At 31.4% G+C, this 22686-nt stretch overlaps 2 protein-coding genes across 2 annotated transcripts; one reads left to right on the top strand and one right to left on the bottom strand.

The window, feature by feature from the left end:
• The first annotated feature begins 14795 nt into the window (after nucleotides 1-14795).
• LOC120086376 (UDP-galactose transporter 1) lies at nucleotides 14796-18271 on the top strand. Its single transcript, XM_039042993.1, has 5 exons — nucleotides 14796-15305; nucleotides 15396-15645; nucleotides 15766-15973; nucleotides 17416-17647; nucleotides 17773-18271. Exons 1-5 carry the CDS (start codon nucleotides 15195-15197, stop codon nucleotides 18001-18003), a joined length of 1032 nt encoding a protein of 343 aa, XP_038898921.1. The 5' UTR covers nucleotides 14796-15194; the 3' UTR covers nucleotides 18004-18271.
• A 207-nt stretch (nucleotides 18272-18478) lies between these two features.
• Nucleotides 18479-20838, bottom strand: LOC120086377. The gene is made up of 3 exons (XM_039042994.1): nucleotides 19976-20838; nucleotides 18917-19035; nucleotides 18479-18796 (listed from the first exon to the last, which is right to left on the bottom strand). The coding sequence occupies exons 1-3, from the start codon at nucleotides 20207-20209 to the stop codon at nucleotides 18646-18648; spliced, it is 504 nt and encodes a 167-aa protein (XP_038898922.1). The 5' UTR covers nucleotides 20210-20838; the 3' UTR covers nucleotides 18479-18645.
• Nucleotides 20839-22686: the final 1848 nt, after the last annotated feature.

The raw sequence follows: 22686 nt of genomic DNA, 5'->3' as shown, positions 1-22686 counted from the left end.
GGATGCTAGAAACACAACGAAGAAGAAAGGACGGGTAGTGAATTCTTCTAATTTACCATTTTGTTTCTTTTAGAGTGATGGAGATGAGAGAGAGAAGAGGAAAGATAAGAGAAAGGGAGAAAATGAAAATAAAAAAATTTAAAAAGAAAAGTCCACTCAATATATAAAATCAATAAAAATTATCACATAATGTAAAATTTGTCAACTCAACATGTTACGTCACTTTTCCATTAGATAACTAACGGTCAGATTTACTCAGGGACCATTTAGAAACCTAAGAGACTAAAGTGTCTCTTTTGAAACTTCAGGGACCAAATGGATACTAATCTCAAACCTTAGGGACTAAAAGTGCATTTTACCCTTTGGTCTGAGCTCATATGGCTGTGTTTGGGGTGTAGAGTTGAGTTCATAAATCTAGAGTATCTGGTGTAGTTTTGTGAACTCTAAATAATTGCTTTTATGATGACTATTTTTGTTTTGAAACTTTTTTATTTAATAATTCTACCCATCTTTGTAGTGAATAAAATATGGATTGTAATTTTTGTTCTTTTTAATTTCTAAATTTTTTTTCTTTCTATTTTTCTTTTTCTTTTTATTATTATTATTTTTTTTTTTTTGATAATGAACAACAATTAACCCATTATATTTCTTGCAGAAATATAGTTAAATAAAATAGAAAATCAAAAGGAAATAAAAACTTTTTATTCTTAATTTTTCTCCATAAATTTCATCATCATCTTCTTCTTTTTCTTCTTCTTCCTGTTGTTGCTCTATATTTTACTTTGTCATGAATTTTTTTAATTGAATATCTCTCATCATCTTAGTAGCCAATGGAACGCCACCATATTTCTTTAACAATTTCACTTACAAGTCCTCCAAATTTAGAGGATCATTAGAGAACAAATATCAAATTTTCACTATTTCTTGCTAGAAAATGTTCTAGGAAAAAATTCTCCGTTTTATACTTTTTTTTTATTATGTGTTACATACTATTTAACTACATACATACTTTTCCAAATATTAATGACACTCGTTTGATACGTGAATTCAGTTAAATGAAATATATTTTATAAATTTCTACATACAAATATTGCACTTAATGTAAACAAAATACTATTATTTGTATATTCAACAACCCTATAACATACTTTAATAGTTTTTAGTCTTATAATAGCCGAAAATGATTGTCGAAGTTTATTATCAAAGATGATTTTCACTAAGGTTTTGCAGTTGAAAGTGGTTGTCAGAGCCTGAAGTTTGTCACATGAAGGTGGTACTGGAGTTGGTAGCCAAAGTTTGTTGTCAAAGGTGATTTTCGGAGCCCAAAGTTGGTTGTCGGATTTGGTCACATGAAAGTGGTTGTTGAAGTTGATCGTCGAAGATAGTTTTTGTTGGAGTTCGTAGTCAGAGATGGTTGTTAAAGCTCGAAGTTGGTCGCATGAAGGTGTTATTAGAATTGGTTGTCAGAGTTTTATTGTTGGAGGTGGTTGTCAAAGTCCGGAGTGAAGGAATCTCGACATGAGGATATCCTTGAGCGGAAGCGGTTTGTTCAAATTTCATTAATTATTTAATACAAAATTTACAGTAAACAATAAGAGATATGCATTTAACAATTAAATTACAACATGCTTTTACAAAGAAAACAGGTTTCAAGAAACCTCACTTTTGAAGAACCTTTCTTCAAGTAATCCTTCGTACTAGCCACGAACAGAACTCCGTCCTCGCAGATTTCCTTCTTCACGCACGGATACCACCAGTCGAGAACCCTTTGTATTCTCTTTTGGGATTCAAAGATTCAAGCAGGAGTTGTGGGCTTTGCTTGAGTCCGGGGAAGAGGGAAGAAGATGGAGAGGATGAAAGGGAAGTTTTCTTCAGATAACCTTTCTCTTTCAGATAAAACTTCTCTGTGTGTGAATTCTTGGAAGAAGATGATTTCTCAACTTCTTGTTATTACAAGTTAGTTAATTGAATCATATTCAAATTCCTCTCATAATGTATCAAATATATTATAATTAATTATATCATATATAATTAATTCTCTCAATTAATTTGAACACTTCAAATTAATCCAAAGATTAAATCACTGTTGAGCTACAGTGGGGACCTTATGGACCTGTAGATTGAAGCACCAACAGTACTCGGATAATTAATTAAACTCTTTAATTAAATTACCCAACATCCATTAATTTTCGATTACTCCACTAAATACTGACAGCTGCACTCTTCGCACTACAGATAGATTTCTGTGTCTATTGGTATAACCAATCAACAGTGCGATAATACTTCACAAATTGCTCGTAAGTATGGTTAGGCCAAAATACCGTTTTTCCCCTGTAGTTATATCTAACTTCTTAAGTATCACTGATTCCTCTAATTAATAATAAGTCATAGTCCCATTATGACCAAGTCCTCTTAGGTGAGGAGAGGGTGTGGCCACTATGTTCAAGACCCGAAATCAGCCCTTAAGGGAGCAAATTATCTACTTACCCCTACGTCGGGGAAGGAGTGAATTCCGTCTTGTGTAGTTGAGTTTCCAGTTCCCCAGTCAGACGAATCCTCAAAATGATAGGCTTGTTGAGTTGGCAAGGCTACTCTCACTCATACAAATCAAAGGACCGCCTTCATGAGCAGGAGTTCACAACTCACGCAGGATTCAGGTCATGTCACCCATGGTCATCCTAGTGAAATGCAAGTCTCTATTATTAACGACCTTATATAAAGAGACTAATCATTTCATGATCCGATCTTATACAAACTCTTTGTATAGGATACCTCCGCTCACATATCTCCACATGAATGATCAGGATCAGATCATTTGTAGCACTTTACAACATTTTAAACACCTAAAATGGGTCGTATCCGTAGTGTCACCAGGATAAGGCACCAAATCTTATCCATGTACTACAGACGATTTAGTTATTATTTAAATAAGATCCACTTGTATGTCTCTAGTACTTGTTTAAATTACATGAAATAACCTCGGATCTTAGTTTATTGGATTGAGTATATGCTTATAAAATAACACTTATTTTATTTACAAAAATATGTTTATACAGTGTTTATAAACTACGAGATTACAAGGAGATGTAGGATACCATTCCCAATACGGAGTTGGTCGTCAGAGTTACTCCCTCAAAAGTGATCATCGAAGGTGATTTTCATCGAAGTCTGTAGTGGGAGGTGGTTTTTGGTGCCTACAAAGATAGCTTTTGGAGTTGGTCATCAGAGTTTGTTGTTGAAGGTGGTTGGCAGAACCCAAAATTGGTCGTTGGAGTTGGTCACACAAAGGTGGTCGTTGAAGTTGGGTCACCAGAGTTGTCATCAAAGGTGTTTGTCAGAGTCCAGAGTTAGTTCCCAAAGTGTGGCATCGATAATCATCGACAGTGCCTGATGGGTAGAGCCATCGAAAACATTGGAAGAAATGAGAGTTAGGGTGAGTTGGTAAAATATACCAACTCAACTCCACCAACATTTAAAGTTGGTGGACCAAACATTGAGTTTGTATATTATACCAATTCAACTAAACTCATGTTGATGAGCCAAACTGTAGACCCCTAAATCTATTTTATTAGTTAATTACTTTTAAATCATTCTAATTACATGTTTAAATTCTTGTAAGCATGTAGTTATAATGTTTGTAGTAGTGAAAATTATATGGAGGTTATAATGAGTATGCATGTGAGGTACAGATGAAGAAAAGTTTCTAAGTCTTGAAATGGGGTGCTCAGGTAGTCATGGGCAACTAACACTTAGACAAAATTTAGGAAAGTAAGACAATGAAGGTAGGTACGACGCTAGATTGAAAGGGAGGTAGGAATTTGCCTAAGTGTTGAAAGTTGCGCTTTCGAGTAAGATAGGAGAGCTAACGCTTAGAAGAGAATCAGGAATGTATAAGTGAGGAACGCATGAGCGACTGTAGGCTTAAGAGCCTATGAGTGGAAATTGGCTAAGTCTAACAGAAGGTATGCGTCAAGAGCCATATGGAGGTTAGTAAAGGCCTAAAGTGGATAGTATGTGGGCAATTGAGGTTGCCTAAGTGAACGGATGGTAGTTGAGGAGTACTGAGGTGTGTTAGAAGTTAAAGGATACGTTATGAACAGTAGGCCTAAGCACGAGTGTATAAGGGTAAAGTCAGCATATTCGCTGGTTAGGGATGCGTGAGCAAGGGAATTGAAGGAATACATCAGCATGCAATGGAAGCAAACAGAATCAATAAGCACTCTGATTACAAATAATTTGAGTTCTAAAAGCATGCTTTCACAAGAGGGTTTGAAATAAACATACCTTTGATGAAATCTTCCAATTCCGAGCTGTTCTTCACTCCAAATCGGCTCTAAATCGACAGTGAACCACCAAGAGATCTTATCTAATATTCTCAACCTTGAATTTGAGTGATGGAACTCGGATTTGAGTGAAGTTGGTGAGTTTATGTTATGGGTTTTAGGAGGAAGAAGATGAAGTCCACAAAAAACCGATTTTCAGCTTCAATCCTTGTTCATTCCTTCAAATTAGAGTGTTTTGATCTACCACCACCATGCAAACACTTCAGCATTTGGACAAGGCCAGCAACTGCTTAAACTATATGGTGGGATTTGTGTGTCCTCCTCCTTCAATGAAGTGGGGTGTTTCCATTTTTGAAAACCAAAATTCAATTTTTCATATTTTTCAAAACCTTAATTTCCATTTTAATTAATTAAAATCTATTTAATTAATACATAATCAATCAAATTCAAAAAAATTCAAAAACCAATTTCTCAAATTGAATTTAAAATTGGAAATCAATTTTATTTTTAATTAATTAAACAAATTTAATTAATTAAATAATTTGAATATCAAATATTAAATTAATCATACACTTAATTTTAAACATGAATCTTATTTATGTAATTGATATTTAAATCAATATTTAAATATTATACACTTTTCAATTTTGTTTAATTTCAACAAATTAAATGTTAATTATATCAAATATAATTATGCAAACCCTAATTTGATTTTGAACTAATTCAAACTTAAAACCCTAATTTCAATTTGAACAATTTCAAATTGATATTATTCCAAATTCATTCAATTTAATAATTCAATGTGTTCATGTTTTACGAGTTAGTAAAGGGACCTTATGGACCTACAGATCATGAGTTCCAACGATTAAGATTAATTGGCTAAAACTCTCTAAACCGAATTAATCAGTATTTGTTAACTATCGAATCATACCACTATAGCTCAATAGTTGCACTCTTCTCACTGTAGATATATTTGTGTCCACACGATATAACCATAAATAATAAGTCGACCCTTCACAGGTTGTTCGTGATATCGACTGGGTCAATGTGTTGTTTTACCCTCGATATTATGTCTTGTTCCTTAAGTTCCAACTGAACCTCTAATGAACAATTGGTTTATGGTCCAATCACTAAACCAAATCCCTCTCGAGCCAGTGAGAGGGTGGGGCCCCTTGTTCAAGACCTAGATTCAGTACTTAAGAGAACAACCTTTCTTCTATCCCTAAATCGTGTAGGCGTGACTTCCGACTTGCACCCTACGTCCCCAGCTATCTATCCGGTCTTACCCCTGAAATGGGAGGCTTATTGAGCCAGTGCTGTTAAGTCAGCCCTCACCTATGTAAATCTAAGGATAATTCTGAATAAACAGGAGTTAATTGTTAGCTGAGGATTAAGATCGAGTTACCTAAATCATCTAAGCGAAATAGTCAGTCTTAAATAGTAAACAGCGTTATAAAGTAAGAATGACTTATTTCTTGGTCCGATATTATGCAAACTCATTGCATAAGACACCCTCACTCCTCATGTCAATACATGAACGAATCTGGATCACTTCATTTGTAGTATTTTTACAACACCTTGTAACAACTACAGAATGGGTCGCATCCAATAGTGTTACCAGAATAAGGTACCCAACCTTAATCATGTACTATAGACCGTTTTGGCTATTTACTCGAACTTGATCCATCTTTATATCTCTACATAAAGTTCAAGTATTCATGTAATAGCCATGGATCTTAGTTTATTGGATTTAGTCTCTTTGAATACAATTAATAGATTCAATACCTTTATTGAAGAAATGTTGAATAACATCTTTTATTGATGATAGAATATGTTTAACTTTTACAAACTGGGAGTTTTAGGACATAAAACCCAACAGGAATGCCGAGTTAGCCGGGGTATGCGTTGGTTGAGAAGAAAGACAACTGGGATGCAAACCTGCGACTTGATGAAAAACTTAAGCATTCAGCTTAATCACCTAATTAGTGGACTAAATGGCGTGTTTAGAGGCCATAAAAGATGGATTAGTGCGCCAGCTGTCACTTGAGAAACATTATGAGCATGAAGTTGAAAAAGCTCGGTTTGAGCATTCTAATCATGCTAAGGAAGAAGAGTTGTAGTTAAATCTGAAGCTTGAACGGTGAAAGAGTTTATCTAAGGTTGCCAAAGGAAAATTTCCAAGGAATTGAGCTGAAAGTTGAAGAATTTCTTCAACTATCCAAGAATCTAAGGCCAAGCGGGTGAGTTGAAAATCTGGATAAATTCCAAGCTATTAAGGAAGAATCGAAGACTGAGATTCTAAGATAAGCTAGTTAAGACGTTTAGGAGTAAGTTCTTAAAAGAAAATTTCATGAGACTAAGTCTGGAATTTAAGTTATTCAAGCTGAAAATGAAATATGAAATTTTGATTGGATGAACAAGCAAGCAGCTGCAACCCACACATAAGCAAATAGCTAACCAGAGACGCTAAATGCGGGCAAGTGTCCATCGCATAGGCAAAGCCAACATGTTCTGACGTCTAAGAGTGTGCGCGCTGCCACATACTAACTAGTCGCAAGATAAAAATTTGGCTAAGTGTGGTAATGCGTTAAGTACCAAGGTACTGAGGATGCGTCGAGTAGAAAGGGATTAAAGCGATGCGTCGAACTAAAGTTGAGGCTTAGCATATGTTAGCTTGAATAGTAAGTTAAGCTCGAGGGGAAGCTAAGGCATTAACCAAAGGCTCTTGTTATTCTTAAAGGGTAGACGCATATAGGGGAAGCTTACAATCCTTTATGGAAGTAACCTAAAGACAGTGAATGAGTAGTTTTCAAAATATTTGCTGAGTGTTTTACTTATAAATTACCAATACATAGTTACTTTTATCTTGATGTTCCAACGCATGTTTTAAGTAATGGGAGTCGACTATGAACGCATGTTAATGATTTAAAGACAGTTTTTACTTGTAATTTCTATGCATTCTACTTGAATTTTATGTCATGACTTAGCATTAAAATGAGCTATTTACCAATTCTCGTAAGCTTGATAAATATGTTGCTTTATGATGTTAACATGTATGCTTGATATGTAAAACCTACTCCTAAGCTTTGGTACCAAAGGTATGACAAGGTACCCAGTTATATGACGGTCCTTGCTACCAAAGGTATGGTAAGATAAGCAAGATCCTATTCATTTCTACATGCACGTAAGATCTATGTTATTGACGTTGATGAGATCGAGCAAAAGATCTCTCTCTCAACTAAGGTTATTAGAGATTGAGCAAAAGGGCTCTCCCACATGTTCAAGCAAATGAGTAGAGAAAATTTTACAGGAAATGATAATGAGCTTTAATCTAGGGTTTTACATGTTATGATTTCATATTTTCTAGTTTTTATTTTTGAACCCTGGGATGTGAATGTAAATGTTTTATTATAAACATGTTTATATCATGAATGTAAATGGACATTTTCAGCTCACCATTTTTAAAATTTTCCTCCCCAGGTAACGGTCACGTCTCGAGGCCTAGCAGTTCTACCAGTCAGTCACTTCTCAGAAACCTTAGAGAATTTGGAGCTTAGGTGGCTCATCATATCTTGTTTAATTTGGATCTCATGTTCATATTGTGGGAGTCATAATAGAATTTTGAGTCGTTATTGTAAATGTAGTATCCTACTATGTGGAAATTTGTATGCTAAGTTGTATAGACTTTTTGATAATAAATTTGTTGTGAGTTATTAAACTGTTTATCAGGTACTAAGAGTACACATTCATGGAAGTATGATGGTAGTAGTTGTCATAAGAGAATTGGTAATTATTGTCTTCACACTTCTTCTCGAATTATGAGGGTAATCTGGGAAGGGGTGTAATATAAACACCCCCTAAAAGCCCTAACAGTAAAGTCATTAGGGTTTATGCTCAAAGTAGACACTATCATATCATTGTGGAGATATTTGGAGGATTGTTGTCCTTAACATCCTCGGAAAAAGTTATCAAATTACAAGTTATTTAGAGTTATGTATGTTAAAGTTTTTAACTTTTAATTTTTTTCGATTAATAAATAGGTGAAATTAAAAGGTATCTACTAAGTGCTCTAAACATGATATTTTTACGTCTAATAGGTTTCTAACATAATTTAGTTTAACTCTACGAAATTTGTATCTTGTAGAAATAGAATGGAGTCTTTCAATTTTATGTCGAACGTACTCCTGAAATTATATATATATATATATATATATATGGACAAAAATTATGCCAATATCATTAAGCCAAGCTCACTTTGACTAAAAATAACTTGTTAGATATTTAAAATATTCAAACGTATACATAAAATTAAAACAACTATAGGGTGGGAAGTTGAACCTCCGACTTCTAGGGGCAAAAGTTATGCCAATATCATTGAGCCAAGCTCACTTTGCCTGAAAGTAACTTGTTAGATATTTAAAATATATAAGGACTTATAAATATAAAACTGGAAGTTTATAAAGACCTACTAATCATCCCCTAACAGTTCAATGACCAAACTCATAATTTAACCCCAAAAAAGGTCAAATATCAATTTATATCCCTAACCTTTAGGGGTTATATCAATTTAAGTCTTTAAATAATAATTATATCAATTTAAACCTTGAACTTTCATAAGTCTATCAATTTATATCCTTCTCCATATTTCGTTCGACCATTATCGTGTGAAACCTAGAATTCAAGTCAATTAATTTTCTAAGTTTTCATAGCTAATTTAGATCATTCATTAGGATTATCTTTGAAAATCCATTCATGCATTTATTCTTAAACGTGTGTAGACTTCTTGAAATGTCGATTTAACAAACTAGATTTATTAGAGTAAATGCATGAATGATTTTGAAAGGAAATTTGGTCTAAGAATCTTAATAATTGATTCATTAAAGAAAGCTTGTGGGTTTAATTGATACAATTATAAGTTTCACATAAATTTTTCCAAATGGAACGTGGAAGGTGCAACTTGATACACTTGTAAAAGTTTACGGTTTAATTCATTACAAATTTTAGTTTAAAGTTTAAATCGATATCACCTCTAAAATTTATGGATATAAATTGATATTTTAAAAAAAAAAAAAAAAAAATCTCATCATATGAAGGCTGTCATTCTCATATTATTAAATACGTTACTAAAGTTGTTCTAGAATTTATTTTTTTATATATCTAACGGTGTAGAGGTGGTGATCACATTACATGACTTGTGTTAGTCTTAATTTGTCCATTTGACACAAAAGCATGATGGTCACAATCCATTCATATATATCCGTTAAATTCTGCCAAATATGTTTGAATTTTAATTTTATGATAATTTTCAATTATGCTTCTAAATTTGTAAAACTTCCCTTTTAAATTTGAGAGTTGAATTATTTGGTGAGTTTTTTCATTAAAATGAAGGATTAATTGATGGAAAGATTATTATAAAAAGTAAAAATTGTACATAACAAATTATTTACAAGTGAATTTAAACTATTTAAAAGATTGTCATTAACCTTCATTTCAACTCAGAAGATAGAATTGGCTTACAAAATTATTTTACACATTAATTTCTTTTTCAATTTACATTAATAATATTATAATGATGTCACGTATGTATTTCAAATTTTACAAATTAATTGTCGTGTCAATTTTCTTACCACATCAATCTCGAAATTTTATTATTTTTTAATCGTGTGAAGTTCAAAAATTAAAATAAAAAATTTTCAATCTAAAAACATAATTGAAACATTGTACAAAGTTCAAGAGTAATTTGTAAAATACTAAAATTCAACTATAAAGATCAGTATTTAGCTGTAAACAATGAACCAAACTAATGCCAAGAAAACATCTCCCCACTCTACTTGTACTTTTTATTTTGGTTTAAATATTATTTTAGTCTTTATACTTTAGATTTTGGTTCATTTTGATTTCTATATTTTGAAAGTATTCATTTTTGTTCCTATATTTTCAACTTTGATTCATTTTTTGTCTTTATAGTATCAAAATGTTCATTTTTATCTTTATACTTTAAAAAAGTGACCATTTTGATCTTTACATTTTCATTTTCATTTTCATTTCATTTTTTAGATATTAAAATTGTTACTTTTTGAAAGTTTAAAGACTAAAATAAATTGAAGTTAAAAAGTACAATGACCAAAATATACATTTTAAAAGTACATACACCAAAATGAACCAAAGTTAAAAGTATAGAGAACAAAATGAGTAATTCCAAATATAGAGTCCAAAATCAACTAAAACTCAAAATTTAAGGACTAAAATAGTATTTAAACATTTTATTAAAAGAAAATTAACAAAAAGAAAAAAGTTTATAAGTTCAAAATTAAATTTAAAACAAATACCTTATAAAGTCGATAGAAGAAGACAAGCTAAACGTGGTAAGGTTGGGATGGCAAAATTTGATATTGAAAATCCAATTGCTTCCTTTATGTTTCCATTAAAAAATAAATAAATAATTTTTTAAAAAAAAACTTACATTTAAAAAAGTTACTAAAACTTGGACAAAATGTAGTATTTGATCTTTAAAACTCACCTCACTTTTAAAAATAGGAATAATTTAATATATAATAAATTACACGTAATCGTAATTATTTTTGTGATTTATCAAACACATTTTTAACAATAATTCAAATTAAAATCAAATTTCTAAATTTTCTATTAAATAATTTTTATAATAATAAAAAATACAACTTTATTTTTTATTACAACCATTGTTTTTAAAATTTCTATGTTTAGACCACTAACCAAAAGAAATTTTATATTACCCCTTCTAAAAATGGCAGCAAAATAACATGTTACATTATGTTTAGGTTAACATTAAATTAAAATTGTCGTCTTTTTTATTTGAATCTCTCGATCTTTTTGATTAGAGGTATATATTTTAACATGTTACGTTATGTTTAGATTAACATTAAATTAAAATTATCAATATGAACATAATTTATTAGCATAAAAATTATATTGTCGATCTCATGATAGAAGATTTGATTCACTCTTTTTTCCTATAGTTTAAAAAAAAAAATCATTAAATAATTAGAAGGAGTAAACCATATATTTTCAAGAAATTGCAAAAAGAACAAAAAAAAAAGTTTCTTTTTAAGGAAAAAAGCTGTTGTTTATAAATTATAGGATTTGTAAAGGGAGAAAAAAACGAAATTAATGAGCTGTAGGGCGCATGGCATAGGTGGGCGTGGGGTGCATTATTGAATATTGACGCATGGTTGAGGTTGCGCTACCGGTGGCTTATGGATAGTACTCTTAACACATATTATATGTTGAGTTACGATAATTTTGATATATATATATATATATATTTGTTGAGTTAACAATATGTATAGTAAGAGATTCGACTTATAAGTTAAGAAGCAAATATTTCAATATTTATTTTATCATTAAATTTTTATTTTTATTTTCATATAAATAGTTATGACTTTGTCGTATTCTTTTTTAGTCTTCATATTTTCAAATGTTTAAATTTATGGTTAAATTACAAATCTCGTCCCTATGGTTTGGAAAAAGTTAAAATTTAGTTTCTATGCTTTTGGATAAAATCTCATTATGGTTTGATAAAATTCTCATAAATAATCTTTAACATAAATATTATTTATGAGGGTTTTATCCAACCATGAGAAATAAATTTTGATTATAGACCATATAGATTGCATTGTAAGTTTTTTAAAAGGTTGTTTTCAAATATAAAAAATGAACCAAAATATTTATAAAATATAACAATATGTCAATTAAGTTATGTTCTTGTTGGCACTAAACCATCAAATTTTGATGGATATCATTTAAGATTAATAAATGCAATTTAACATAGAATTGACTTCATGAAGTATAAGTTTATCTTGAGACTAACGCATGTATTTAATTGAAATTCACTCCATCAAAGTATAATAGGAGGCATTAAAAAATATATATTTAAACAAAAGTATAAATTGGTTACCGAAAAGACAAATAACAGCCTTGTTTTTCCGGTCCATTAACTTGCTATTAATGTTTCATTAATTGCGATCAATATCTTGGACGGTTCCAAAAACTACCAAACGCTTGCATTAATTTATTCTTCTTATAATTTATTACATTATAGTCAAGTGTCGTTTGGTTCAAATTCATTTTAGTTGTTAAAATAAGTTTAGCTCAAATGATATATATATATATATGTATTTTGACAGAAAGATATATAGTTGGAATTTTCCTTTTTCATAATTCTGATAACAATTATTTTAATTTTTAAATTATAATTATTTTATGTTAATTGAGCTATACTCGCTTTGATTATTTTTATATATATCATGTGTAATATAAAAAAAAAAATATGTAAATTTTTATATATATCATGTGTAATATAAAAAAAAATATGTATAAATATAATAACATGGAACCTCCTATTCAAAGCATATCACAATTTGAGAGATTTCACATCGATGGGCAAATTTTTTTCTCCAAACTTTGGGAGAAACTCTTATATGAAATTTTATTTCAAAATATCATTAAAAAAAATATTTAATCTTTAAAAAAATTAATATCAACGAATATAACTCAATTACTATAAAATATGTGTTATTAATTGCGATGAGAAGGTTTTCAAATCTCTCACCAAAACTAGAGAGAGACAAATAACTAACTAAATTCAAAATTGTTATCTATTCTAAAATTAACAACTAAATAATACTAATTAATTTATACAAATTACAACGTTATGGTTGAGGGAGTTTTTTTTTTTTTTTTTTTGAAGGTTCAATCTTTCATTATCACTTTTGTGTGTTATGGAAAAATTAAATAAGAAAAATATTAAATTACATTCTTAATTTTTTATTCTTTTTTTTTTTTCTAAAACAGTGTGGTCTTTTCGAATTACATCATTTTAATGTATCATTTTAAAATATTAATGCAATGAGTTTTTTAAATTTGTTTTTAAAAATTTGGAACTAAAAAGGTATATTTTAAAAACTTAAAGGCCAAATAAACTTATTCTAAAAAAATTCAATGACTAAAAAGATATGTTTTAAAAACTCAAAAACCAAACACACATATTCTTCAAAACTTGAGGACTAAAAAATATTATTTCCTCTTGAATATATATACCTTAACCAATTAAGTAATACTTAGGGGATGATTCTTTCGAAAAAAAATTTAAGTTCATTTTTCCAGTACAACTATGGAAATAGGGCACTGAAACTTCAAATTCTAGGAAATGAGATCATATCCATTATAATTGAGTAGTCACATTGACATAAAGTTTAAAATTTTGTTTGAATTTCATCCCTCCGGAAAAAAAAAAGGCTTACCTACGAAATAATTAAGTTAGGTGTACAAAAAATCAAATAATGAAGAAAATAGAAAGGAAATAATCATGGGTTTTAAAAGGGAGGAAAACACATAGTCGAGTGCAGCCGTTACCAGTTAGACCGGTCCCCGACTAATCACATTCTGCCGGTACCAGTGCCACCCCTATAGTATCTATATAATAACCTGTTTTTCTAAAGAAAAATAATGTATTTATATAATATTTGTCTTGTTTCTAAAACCTATTATTAAATGTTTTTTCCCAAAGGCATTGAATTATTATTTTTTTTTCTAAACAATAACTTATTCTTAATATATAATGATTTTGAAATTTGTTACTAAAATATTATAGCTATTAATACACATAGACATCTCCATCTCAAATGATCTTAATTCTTAAAATGAAAAGATATCTTTGTCTCAAATAATCTTAATCCTCAAGAAAAATTGGACTTCTTTATCGTAATTAAATCTTTTTTTTAAGTATAATAGAGGAAGAAGATTCAAACTATAAATCTCTCAATCAACAATGCATTCGTATGTCAGTTGAGTTATGCTCACTTTGTTAAACTAATGAAACTTGAACTTATTAAATATTTTTTAAAAAATCATAAACTGAAATAAGAAAATTGTTTTAAATGTCAAACAACTAAATAATTTTAAATATAGTAAAATGTTACTGTCGATTACTAATAGACACTGATATAATGTCTATCAATAATAGACGATAATAGTGAACACTGACAGACACTTCCATCATCTATAAGTGTCTACTCGTGATAATAAGTGACATTTTACTAAGTGGATTCATTTTATTTTATTTTATTTGAAAATAGTCGTAAAAATTTTGTTTTTTTTATTTGATTTATAATAAAAGAAAAATAGAAGAGACATCGGATGGTTGAAAGATGGGAAAAGTTCTGTAATCCGTCAAAAACAAGAAACGAACGGGTGAGATTATCTGGCGTGCCGTTGATGGTTTGACGGCCTTAAGTAATGGACACGTGGCAACTGGGACCCACAATCCCCAAGCGTTTTGGGGCGGAGAGGTTTCTCTTTTCTTTATGTTGGGACTTTACCTTGCAATTTGAAAAGGGTAAAAATNTAGGATCAACTTATGTAGTTAACCATATCATAAGGGAATTTGAGGTGTATGGATAAACATGGATGTCCAAATTGAAAAAGGGTAAAAATAATAATAATAATAATAATTAATAAGAATAGAATATATAACCCAAAAGCCATTAGGAAGAGCCAAATCCAAGTCTGAATCAATCGCCATGGCCAGACCCTAAGCTAAAGAAATGAGCCCAACGCTCCAGGCTCCAGCCATAGATAGACATCACGAACTGAAGCGTTTTTAGAAATTCAATTTCAATTGCAATTGCAATGAATTAGAGAGAGAATTACAAGTACGATCCTCGGCGGGGATGCATGCCTTCTGCGTTTTTTTGCCCCCAAATTCATCCGTTTCATATACTCTAACTTCTTCCTGCTAAACCTTTTCCTCAGCTCTCAACTACGCTGAATTAGGGCGTTCCTTTTCCAATTCCGAGTTCAGGGTCTGTTTTCTTTTTTATCTATTGGGTTTTTCGCGGTTTTTCATTTGGTGATCTGGGGTCTGAGGCCATAGAGATGGAGGAAGCTCGGTTGTGCCAGTGGACTACCATTAGATCTCTCTTTGCAATTCTTCAATGGTGGGGTTTCAATGTCACCGTCATTATCATGAACAAGTGGATCTTTCAGGTCTTGCTGAATTTTCTCTATTTTCTTCATTTCTCGATTAGGTTTGCTTTGGTTGTGAAATTGATCTGTTTTGTTTTTGTGTTTCTGCAGAAATTGGATTTTAAATTCCCTTTAACGGTTTCTTGTATTCACTTCATTTGCTCTGCTATTGGAGCGTATATGGCGATTAAAGTATTGAAAGTTAAACCGCTGATTTCTGTTGATCCTGAAGATCGGTGGAGAAGGATATTCCCCATGTCATTTGTGTTTTGTATTAACATAGTGTTGGGAAATGTCAGCTTGCGTTATATTCCGGTTTCTTTTATGCAGACAATAAAGTCTTTCACTCCTGCAACAACAGGTGCGGTTTTGAATTTTAATTGTTTGTTCATTATCTGTTTTTCATTGTTCTATGTTTTTTTATTTCGAAATTTTCAATTTTAAATTGTGTTGTTACATTTTTTTTTTTTCCTTTTAACAGTTGTTTTACAATGGCTTGTATGGAGAAAGTACTTTGACTGGAGAATATGGGCATCTTTGATACCCATCGTTGGAGGAATTCTTCTTACTTCTGTGACCGAGATGAGCTTTAACATGCTTGGGTTTTGTGCTGCCTTATTTGGTTGTTTGGCTACCTCTACAAAGACCATCCTTGCCGAATCCTTATTGCATGGATACAAGTTCGACAGGTACTGCCTTTTTTTGCGTGGCTAATTCTTTTTGGATTCAATTTTTCTTGTAAAACTAAGTTTCATCCTGCATTCCTGGTTGTTGCATTCTTTCTCTGGGTTTAGATTGATTGTTGTTGCTTGAAAACCCCATTTAGAGATACCCTTAAAGTACAAATATGTGATATGTTCAGTATTGTTCATGCAATTAGTAGGATCATAGATACTAAAAAGCCAATTCCATTCTTGGCCATGTAGTTCCTCTTTCTTCTTATAGACATATATAAAATCTAAATTAAAAATCTGCAAGTACTTCCAAAGGGAATGTGTTCATATGTAAGCAGAAGAGGTTAGTTTTGGTTGAATGAATTGAAGAAAATTTTGAAAGTGTTTCATAGTCGACAATGAATTATTTATATACTCTTCATTATTCTCCAGTCTTCCCCACTTGCTAACTCTAGTGCCTTTTTCTCTGTTTTTTTTGTTCTTCTTTGGGTCTGTAAAGAAAATTTTACATCTCCGAAGATCAATTTCCATTACTAGTATTTTATATTTTTTCGGCTGCAGACTGTTTTAACACTCTTTAGCAATTCAACCTTTTTCATTTTATCAAAATACCATGCTGTCAGTTACCTTTCTCGCATCCTTTGGTGGTGGATTCTTATTATGGGTAGCTCAAGTAACCTTAGTTTAGGTAGTGTGTCAGTGTCCACCTCCACCAGCGTTGACATTCTGATACAAATCAGTCGCTCAAATTTTAATATAATTTATTACAATTTTTTTCTTCTCAGTTGCATAAGTTGTGATACCGAGGCAAGTTTTGGCCCTCCTTCACAACAATACACAAAGAAAACTAGACAAGTAATGAATAGTGAAAATAATTATGACGCCTTTTAAGATGACATAATTGTACGAATACACAGATTTTGAATTTTCGATATTTTTTTATATAGATCGTTGAATCATTAAACATTTACTGATTTGATTTTCTTTTCTTTACAAGTATTTGTCATCAGTTCAATTATTTGGATGCATTTCGTATAGTACGTTCATATTATTCAGTCTTCTTGTTTGTAATCTTGGTTTTATGGTCATAATCCTTATAAACATGAATATTTGAATGACTCCAAGTGTGTACGGTGATATGCATACATCCTACTCCTTTTCGCAGCCATGTTCTTTTTGTTTAATGCTACACATTTATGTTTCATGTTGTATCCTTCTTCAATTGTACATGTATTATCACTGGCATGGATGGTTAAATGAAATGACTTCTTCCTCCCTCATAAATTATAATGACATGTTTCCACCAAAGATCAAACCCCTCCCCTGCTGGTTGTCATTTTCAATTAATACTCTACCATTCATTGGACAGTCATTTCATGCTAATGGTTCTTTTCGTTGTTTTATATATGTTCCTAATTATGTTTGATCTTTGGTGTTTGTTTTCTTTTGGGCATCAGCATAAATACAGTGTATTACATGGCGCCTTTTGCAACCATGATCTTGGCTGTACCTGCTATGCTCCTTGAAGGTAACGGGGTTCTTGATTGGCTTCACACGCACCAGTCTATTTGCTCGTCACTCATCATCATTTTCAGCTCTGGGGTGATGGCTTTCTGTCTTAACTTCTCCATATTTTATGTGATTCATTCCACCACTGCCGTGACGTTCAATGTTGCTGGAAACCTTAAGGCAAGTCCTGCTTGATAACATTGGCATGGAGTATAGTCTTATAGACCATTATAATTCCTTGTTCCCTATACAAATTTCCCTTCTTAATACTCTGGTGAGTTACATTTGAATTTCATTATGCGCAGGTAGCTGTTGCTGTCCTTGTTTCATGGTTGATATTCCGAAACCCAATTTCAATGCTAAATGCAGTTGGATGTGCGATTACACTTTTGGGTTGTACATTCTACGGTTATGTAAGACATCTTATCTCACAGCAGCCACCCGGAACCCCTCGAACTCCTAGAACACCTCGGACCCCTCGGAGTCGGATGGAGTTGCTCCCCCTTGTAAATGACAAATTAGATGATAAGATCTAATTGGTTGCATTGCGGTTGATGTGTTCTTGGTAGTTGGCACACCAATAGTAGAAAAAGGAAAGTACAAAAGAATACAAAAGCATAATACTCGGGGCTTGTTTGTTCTGTCCACTTGCTTTAGGCGATTTCAATTTTTCTTCTTCATAATGCTATCTTTTTATCTCCCCACCACATATTTTGTTGTTTGTAGATTTAGCATATCAATGAGAGACTGATATCACCTTTTCTTTTACTAGTTATCTCATGTCTCTGATTAAAGAGGCAATCATTATTAGAGTTCCAATCATTTTTGTTCTTAATCTTGCTTTCTATTCAAATTATAAAAACCAAAAAAGAAAACAATTCCCAGGTTTCTGACGTCCTAAAATTCATCTCTACCTTGCTTTTTTGCTTGGAAACGATCTCAGTTTTCAAGTTCATCTGAATGGATCAATTGTTGTATCCTGTTGGAATGAAAGTTCTGAATTTCTGATTATTAAAATGCTGACGGGAGACATTCAACTTTGATGAAGAGTTCTACAATGTAAAGAGCATCTAGCTTTTAGTTACAGGGTTAAGATTAAGATTAGAGCTAACACATGAAGGATGATGATAGGTTGAAACATCAGATCTTGCATTGGTGAATTTTTTTTGTTTGTACAACTAAGCAAGGAGCCAGAAGTTCTTCTGCCATCTGGTGTTGATAAGGTAACCTCCCATGCCATTGGTCTGTTTTCTAACCCCAATTGTACAGCAATCTGCATGGTTGATGCACTGTTCCACAAGCTGCTCTGAGCTGCTGGTCCCACAGAAGCTGCAAGAGAAATTACCATGTCTACCAGGTTAGTAATCATGACCATTCAAACTTTTTACTGTTTTTTTTTTTAAATGAAAAAAAGGCCTATATATGATGATGGAAGAGGTTGGGACCCACCAGCCAAACAGAGAGGGCTTTTTCTGGGGAACTACTAAAACAGATGCCTCAAGCTTCTTCACTTGGCTCAAAACTGTCTCTACTTTTGGGCCTTGAATCACTAGTGCTTCAACTTCCACCTGAAATTTTGCACCAAAAATTAGATCGGTCACAGAACCCAACACTGCTCTGATGTAATACTTAAAAAAGATGGCTTCACCTCACTTTTCCCCCTTTCTGGGTGTATGTTTTGAACTAAATATGAAAGAGTTCAATTTGTTTTTGTATGTTTGATTGGTATTTAATTTTGAAAATAAATCATTTAAAAAAAAATGTAGTATTTGACAACCGTTCGGAATAGCTTTAAAAATAATTTCGAAGTGCATTTTAAATGGTTTTTATCAAAAGAGTTTAAATAAAAATGATTTTGTAATAAACCTTTTTCCTCCATTAAATCCAAATAAACCTTAGAAACATGTTTTTAATCATTTAAAATTAATTCAATGTTCAATTTCAAACATTCAATCACACTTTTAAAAATATTTTCTAATTTCACAAATGACAAAAGTGATTTTCACAATTTGAAAATCACTCTCAAATATCTCATTAGTCATTTACAAAGATGGCCCTCCAATCTAGATATGGGAGAGAGCACTAGGAAACGGCTAGCTAGTAGTCAGTGGCTTGGAGATTTCTCTCTTTTCTGTTTTTAGACACTTTCTCTCCTTACTATGCTTTGTTTTTTCCCCTTATTTTATTTATTAAAACATGCATTAAACCCAAGGGATTAAATTAGAAGTCATTCCCCATATGGCCCATATCCCACACATCCCAGTAAGATAGAGAAGTAGAAACTAAACTTGATATACCCTATATTAGAAAAATAATAACAACAAACCTCAAACAAAGCTTAAGAAGTTCAATGTTGTTTACACAGAATTGAATACAGGTGGGGGAAAAGAGTGATAGGATAGAAGATCCAAGTAGAACCCATGAAGGACTAGGAGGATATATAATAATTCATCCAAAGACAAAATTGCAAACTAAAGGCTAACTAAAGAATCAAAACAGAAGTGATACCTCAGGTCTAGAAGCTTTGCAGAGGTAGCCAAGAGAGTTAGCAAGAAAAGAGGAAGAAGAATCAGAAGGCATTTCAGAGAGCCTGTTTGAGTGAGAAACAATATGAAGAAGAGTGAACAAGTCACCCTTATTAGCAACATGGGTTAGAGCCCACATCATAGCATGCTTGGACTGAGATGTATGATCCACCACCACCATCACTCTCTTCTTACCGTACCTCTCAAACCTTTCCATTGACGCTCAGTTTAAAGCTTTTTGCTTCACCTAACTTTCTTCTAGGGTAAAAATCAAACTCCACTGTTAGATAGTCTTTCACTTTTGGTTGCCTTAAAAAATGAACCACTTTTTCTCTAGGGAAGATGGTTTGGTTTGGTGGGTTGGTTGGTTATATAGAAACTTGAGTTTTTTACATTTAGAAGATAGAGAGAGAGAGAGAGAGAGAGAGAGAGAAAGAGAGAGAGAGTTTGAAAGATGGGACCGAGTGATAAATACAAAGCCATGATTTATAACTTTTTTGAGTCACGGGAAGCACTGAGATGATGGTGGCTTTACAGTTTACTTATAACATTGATGCAAATAAAAACAGTACCGCTACTGCCTATTTTGATGATGATAGGAAAGACTCTCTGTACTAGAATGGCTTGCATCTTTTTCAGAAGCTTTTTTTCTCTTTTCCTTTTCTTTATTGTTTGAAAAATCTATCATTACCAAGATATGGTTTGTGAAATAAAATAAAAGTAAGCTTTTCTAGGGGTGAGAAAGATGTTTTGAAGAGATCAAGAAAGAGTGTAGAAATAGCCCATTCTTATTGAAAGTACTGGTTCGTGATTCCGTCCCGACTTGGCCTATTTGTTGACCTTTTCTGGAGGCACTTTTATCACGAGTTGGCCTATTTATTGAAAGACTTACTTTTATTATTATTATTATTATTTTATGAAACTTAGCTAAGATTTTAAAAAAAGAAAAGAAAAAAAATCAAATGAAACTCAACTGAAATTATCATAAAATTGTAGTTGTATTAAGAAACAAATCAAACATACAAATGTGGTAATTATTTGATTTTTTATTTTTAATTTTTGAAAATTAAGTCTATAAATAATCTTTTTTTTTTTTTTTTGCTTTGTTAATATTTTTTACCAATATTATAAAAATCAAGCTAAAATTTAAAAACTTGTTTTTAAATTTGGAATTTGATTAAGAAAAATTGATATAAAATAGGTTTAATTTTTAAATTCTTTTTCTAAAAAATGGAAGAGTTGCAAGCGGCCTTAGTAATTAGTATGAAATCAAGTTGGTAAATAACCTTTATTATTTAATAGGTTTGTAAACTTGTGACTATTTAATCCCTTCAATTTTACAAAAGTGTCCATCCTTCCAACTGTGTCCAATAGACCTTTAAAATGACTGTCCAATCGAGCTTTAAAAATGTTTAATTGTGTCTAATAAATACTCTGATTTATTTAACATATTTTATAATTTGAGAATATATTTGACACTAAATTGAAAATAGATACAAAATTTAATTTTGTATTTAATATATCAATTATAAATTTTTGTGAATTTTTATAAGATTCAAATATTACAAGAATTTATTAAACACAAAATTGAAAGTTGAACATATTAGACTTTTAAAGTTCATGAATGTATATTGATCACTTGATGACAACAATTCAAATATAATTTATTCAAGTTTATTCATTTAGAAAAAATTATTCAAGTTTTATCTTTGAAGAAATTGTCGATAATAAAAGGGAGTTAGAATTTCTGTATATAAATTAGGGGTGTCATAAATTGAATCAGATCGAATTAAGATACTTTTTAGATTTGGATTAGATTGGAATGATCAAATTTTTGGGATCATCAAATTTTGTAAACATCCCCAAGGCCCTAATATACATGTATGATATGGAATTGTATAATTAGCTCCAAGAGGCCATCCGGATTCTTACAATCTAAAACTAAAATTTCCCAAAAATGATTCTTACAATCATCAAATCAAATAATATACATATATGATTTGGGATCATCAAATTTCTATATTGCACGACGAGGCTACTACAATCTAAAACTAATTGCAAAATCTGTTCAATCGCGGGGGGGGGGAAGATGTGGGGTGGATTATTTTGAAGGAAGATTCAAAATACCATTGTGGAAAATTGATGGCTTCCATTTTAGAAGTGCATTTCTCCTTAAAATCCACGAATCCATTAGACACAATTGAAAATTGAAATTTTCATTAGACAATTTAAATTTATATCTAAAAATCAATTAATTAAAAAATGACATTTGCCAAAAATAATTGAAATTTAAGGAACCTACCCTTTTTGAAGTTAAGATACCAAATAGATACTAATCTCAAAGTTGAGACAAAAAATTGATGGATTGATTTGTGTGTTCAGTCCTGCTACTCATTTACAGCTGTAAAACCCAATTTCACATTTTTACGATTTACCACTGCATGTGCCAACCAAATTGTGAGTAATAGTCAATTAGGAACCAACTTTCAAAACTACAAAACATTTGTGTGGACAACGACGCAATCAACCAAATTGTGAGTAATAGTCAATTAGGAACCAACTTTCAAAACTACAAAACATTTGTGTGGACGACGCAATCAAGTTCATGGAAAATGCGAATGTTCCTATCATGTCGAGGAAATTTCTTTTTAGGATTTTAAATCAAGGCAAAAAAAAAGTGATAATCTGGACAAA

This window comes from Benincasa hispida, chromosome 9 (assembly GCF_009727055.1).
Source record: "Benincasa hispida cultivar B227 chromosome 9, ASM972705v1, whole genome shotgun sequence".
Taxonomy (NCBI): Eukaryota; Viridiplantae; Streptophyta; class Magnoliopsida; order Cucurbitales; family Cucurbitaceae; genus Benincasa; species Benincasa hispida.
This window is presented reverse-complemented; position numbering and strand designations above follow the sequence as displayed.

Bases quoted from the DNA above. Each gene is read 5' to 3' on its own strand.
- LOC120086377 (XM_039042994.1), bottom strand. From the start codon at position 20,209: ATGGAAAGGTTTGAGAGGTACGGTAAGAAGAGAGTGATGGTGGTGGTG. The intron at 19,036-19,975 runs GTATCACTTCTG...GCAAAATTTCAG, and splicing joins GCAAAGCTTCTAGACCTGAG to GTGGAAGTTGAAGCACTAGT. The intron at 18,797-18,916 runs GTGGGTCCCAAC...TTTCTCTTGCAG, and splicing joins AAGCCCTCTCTGTTTGGCTG to CTTCTGTGGGACCAGCAGCT.
- LOC120086376 (XM_039042993.1), top strand. From the start codon at position 15,195: ATGGAGGAAGCTCGGTTGTGCCAGTGGACTACCATTAGATCTCTCTTT. The intron at 15,974-17,415 runs GTACTGCCTTTT...TTTGGGCATCAG, and splicing joins CATGGATACAAGTTCGACAG to CATAAATACAGTGTATTACA. The intron at 17,648-17,772 runs GCAAGTCCTGCT...CATTATGCGCAG, and splicing joins ATGTTGCTGGAAACCTTAAG to GTAGCTGTTGCTGTCCTTGT.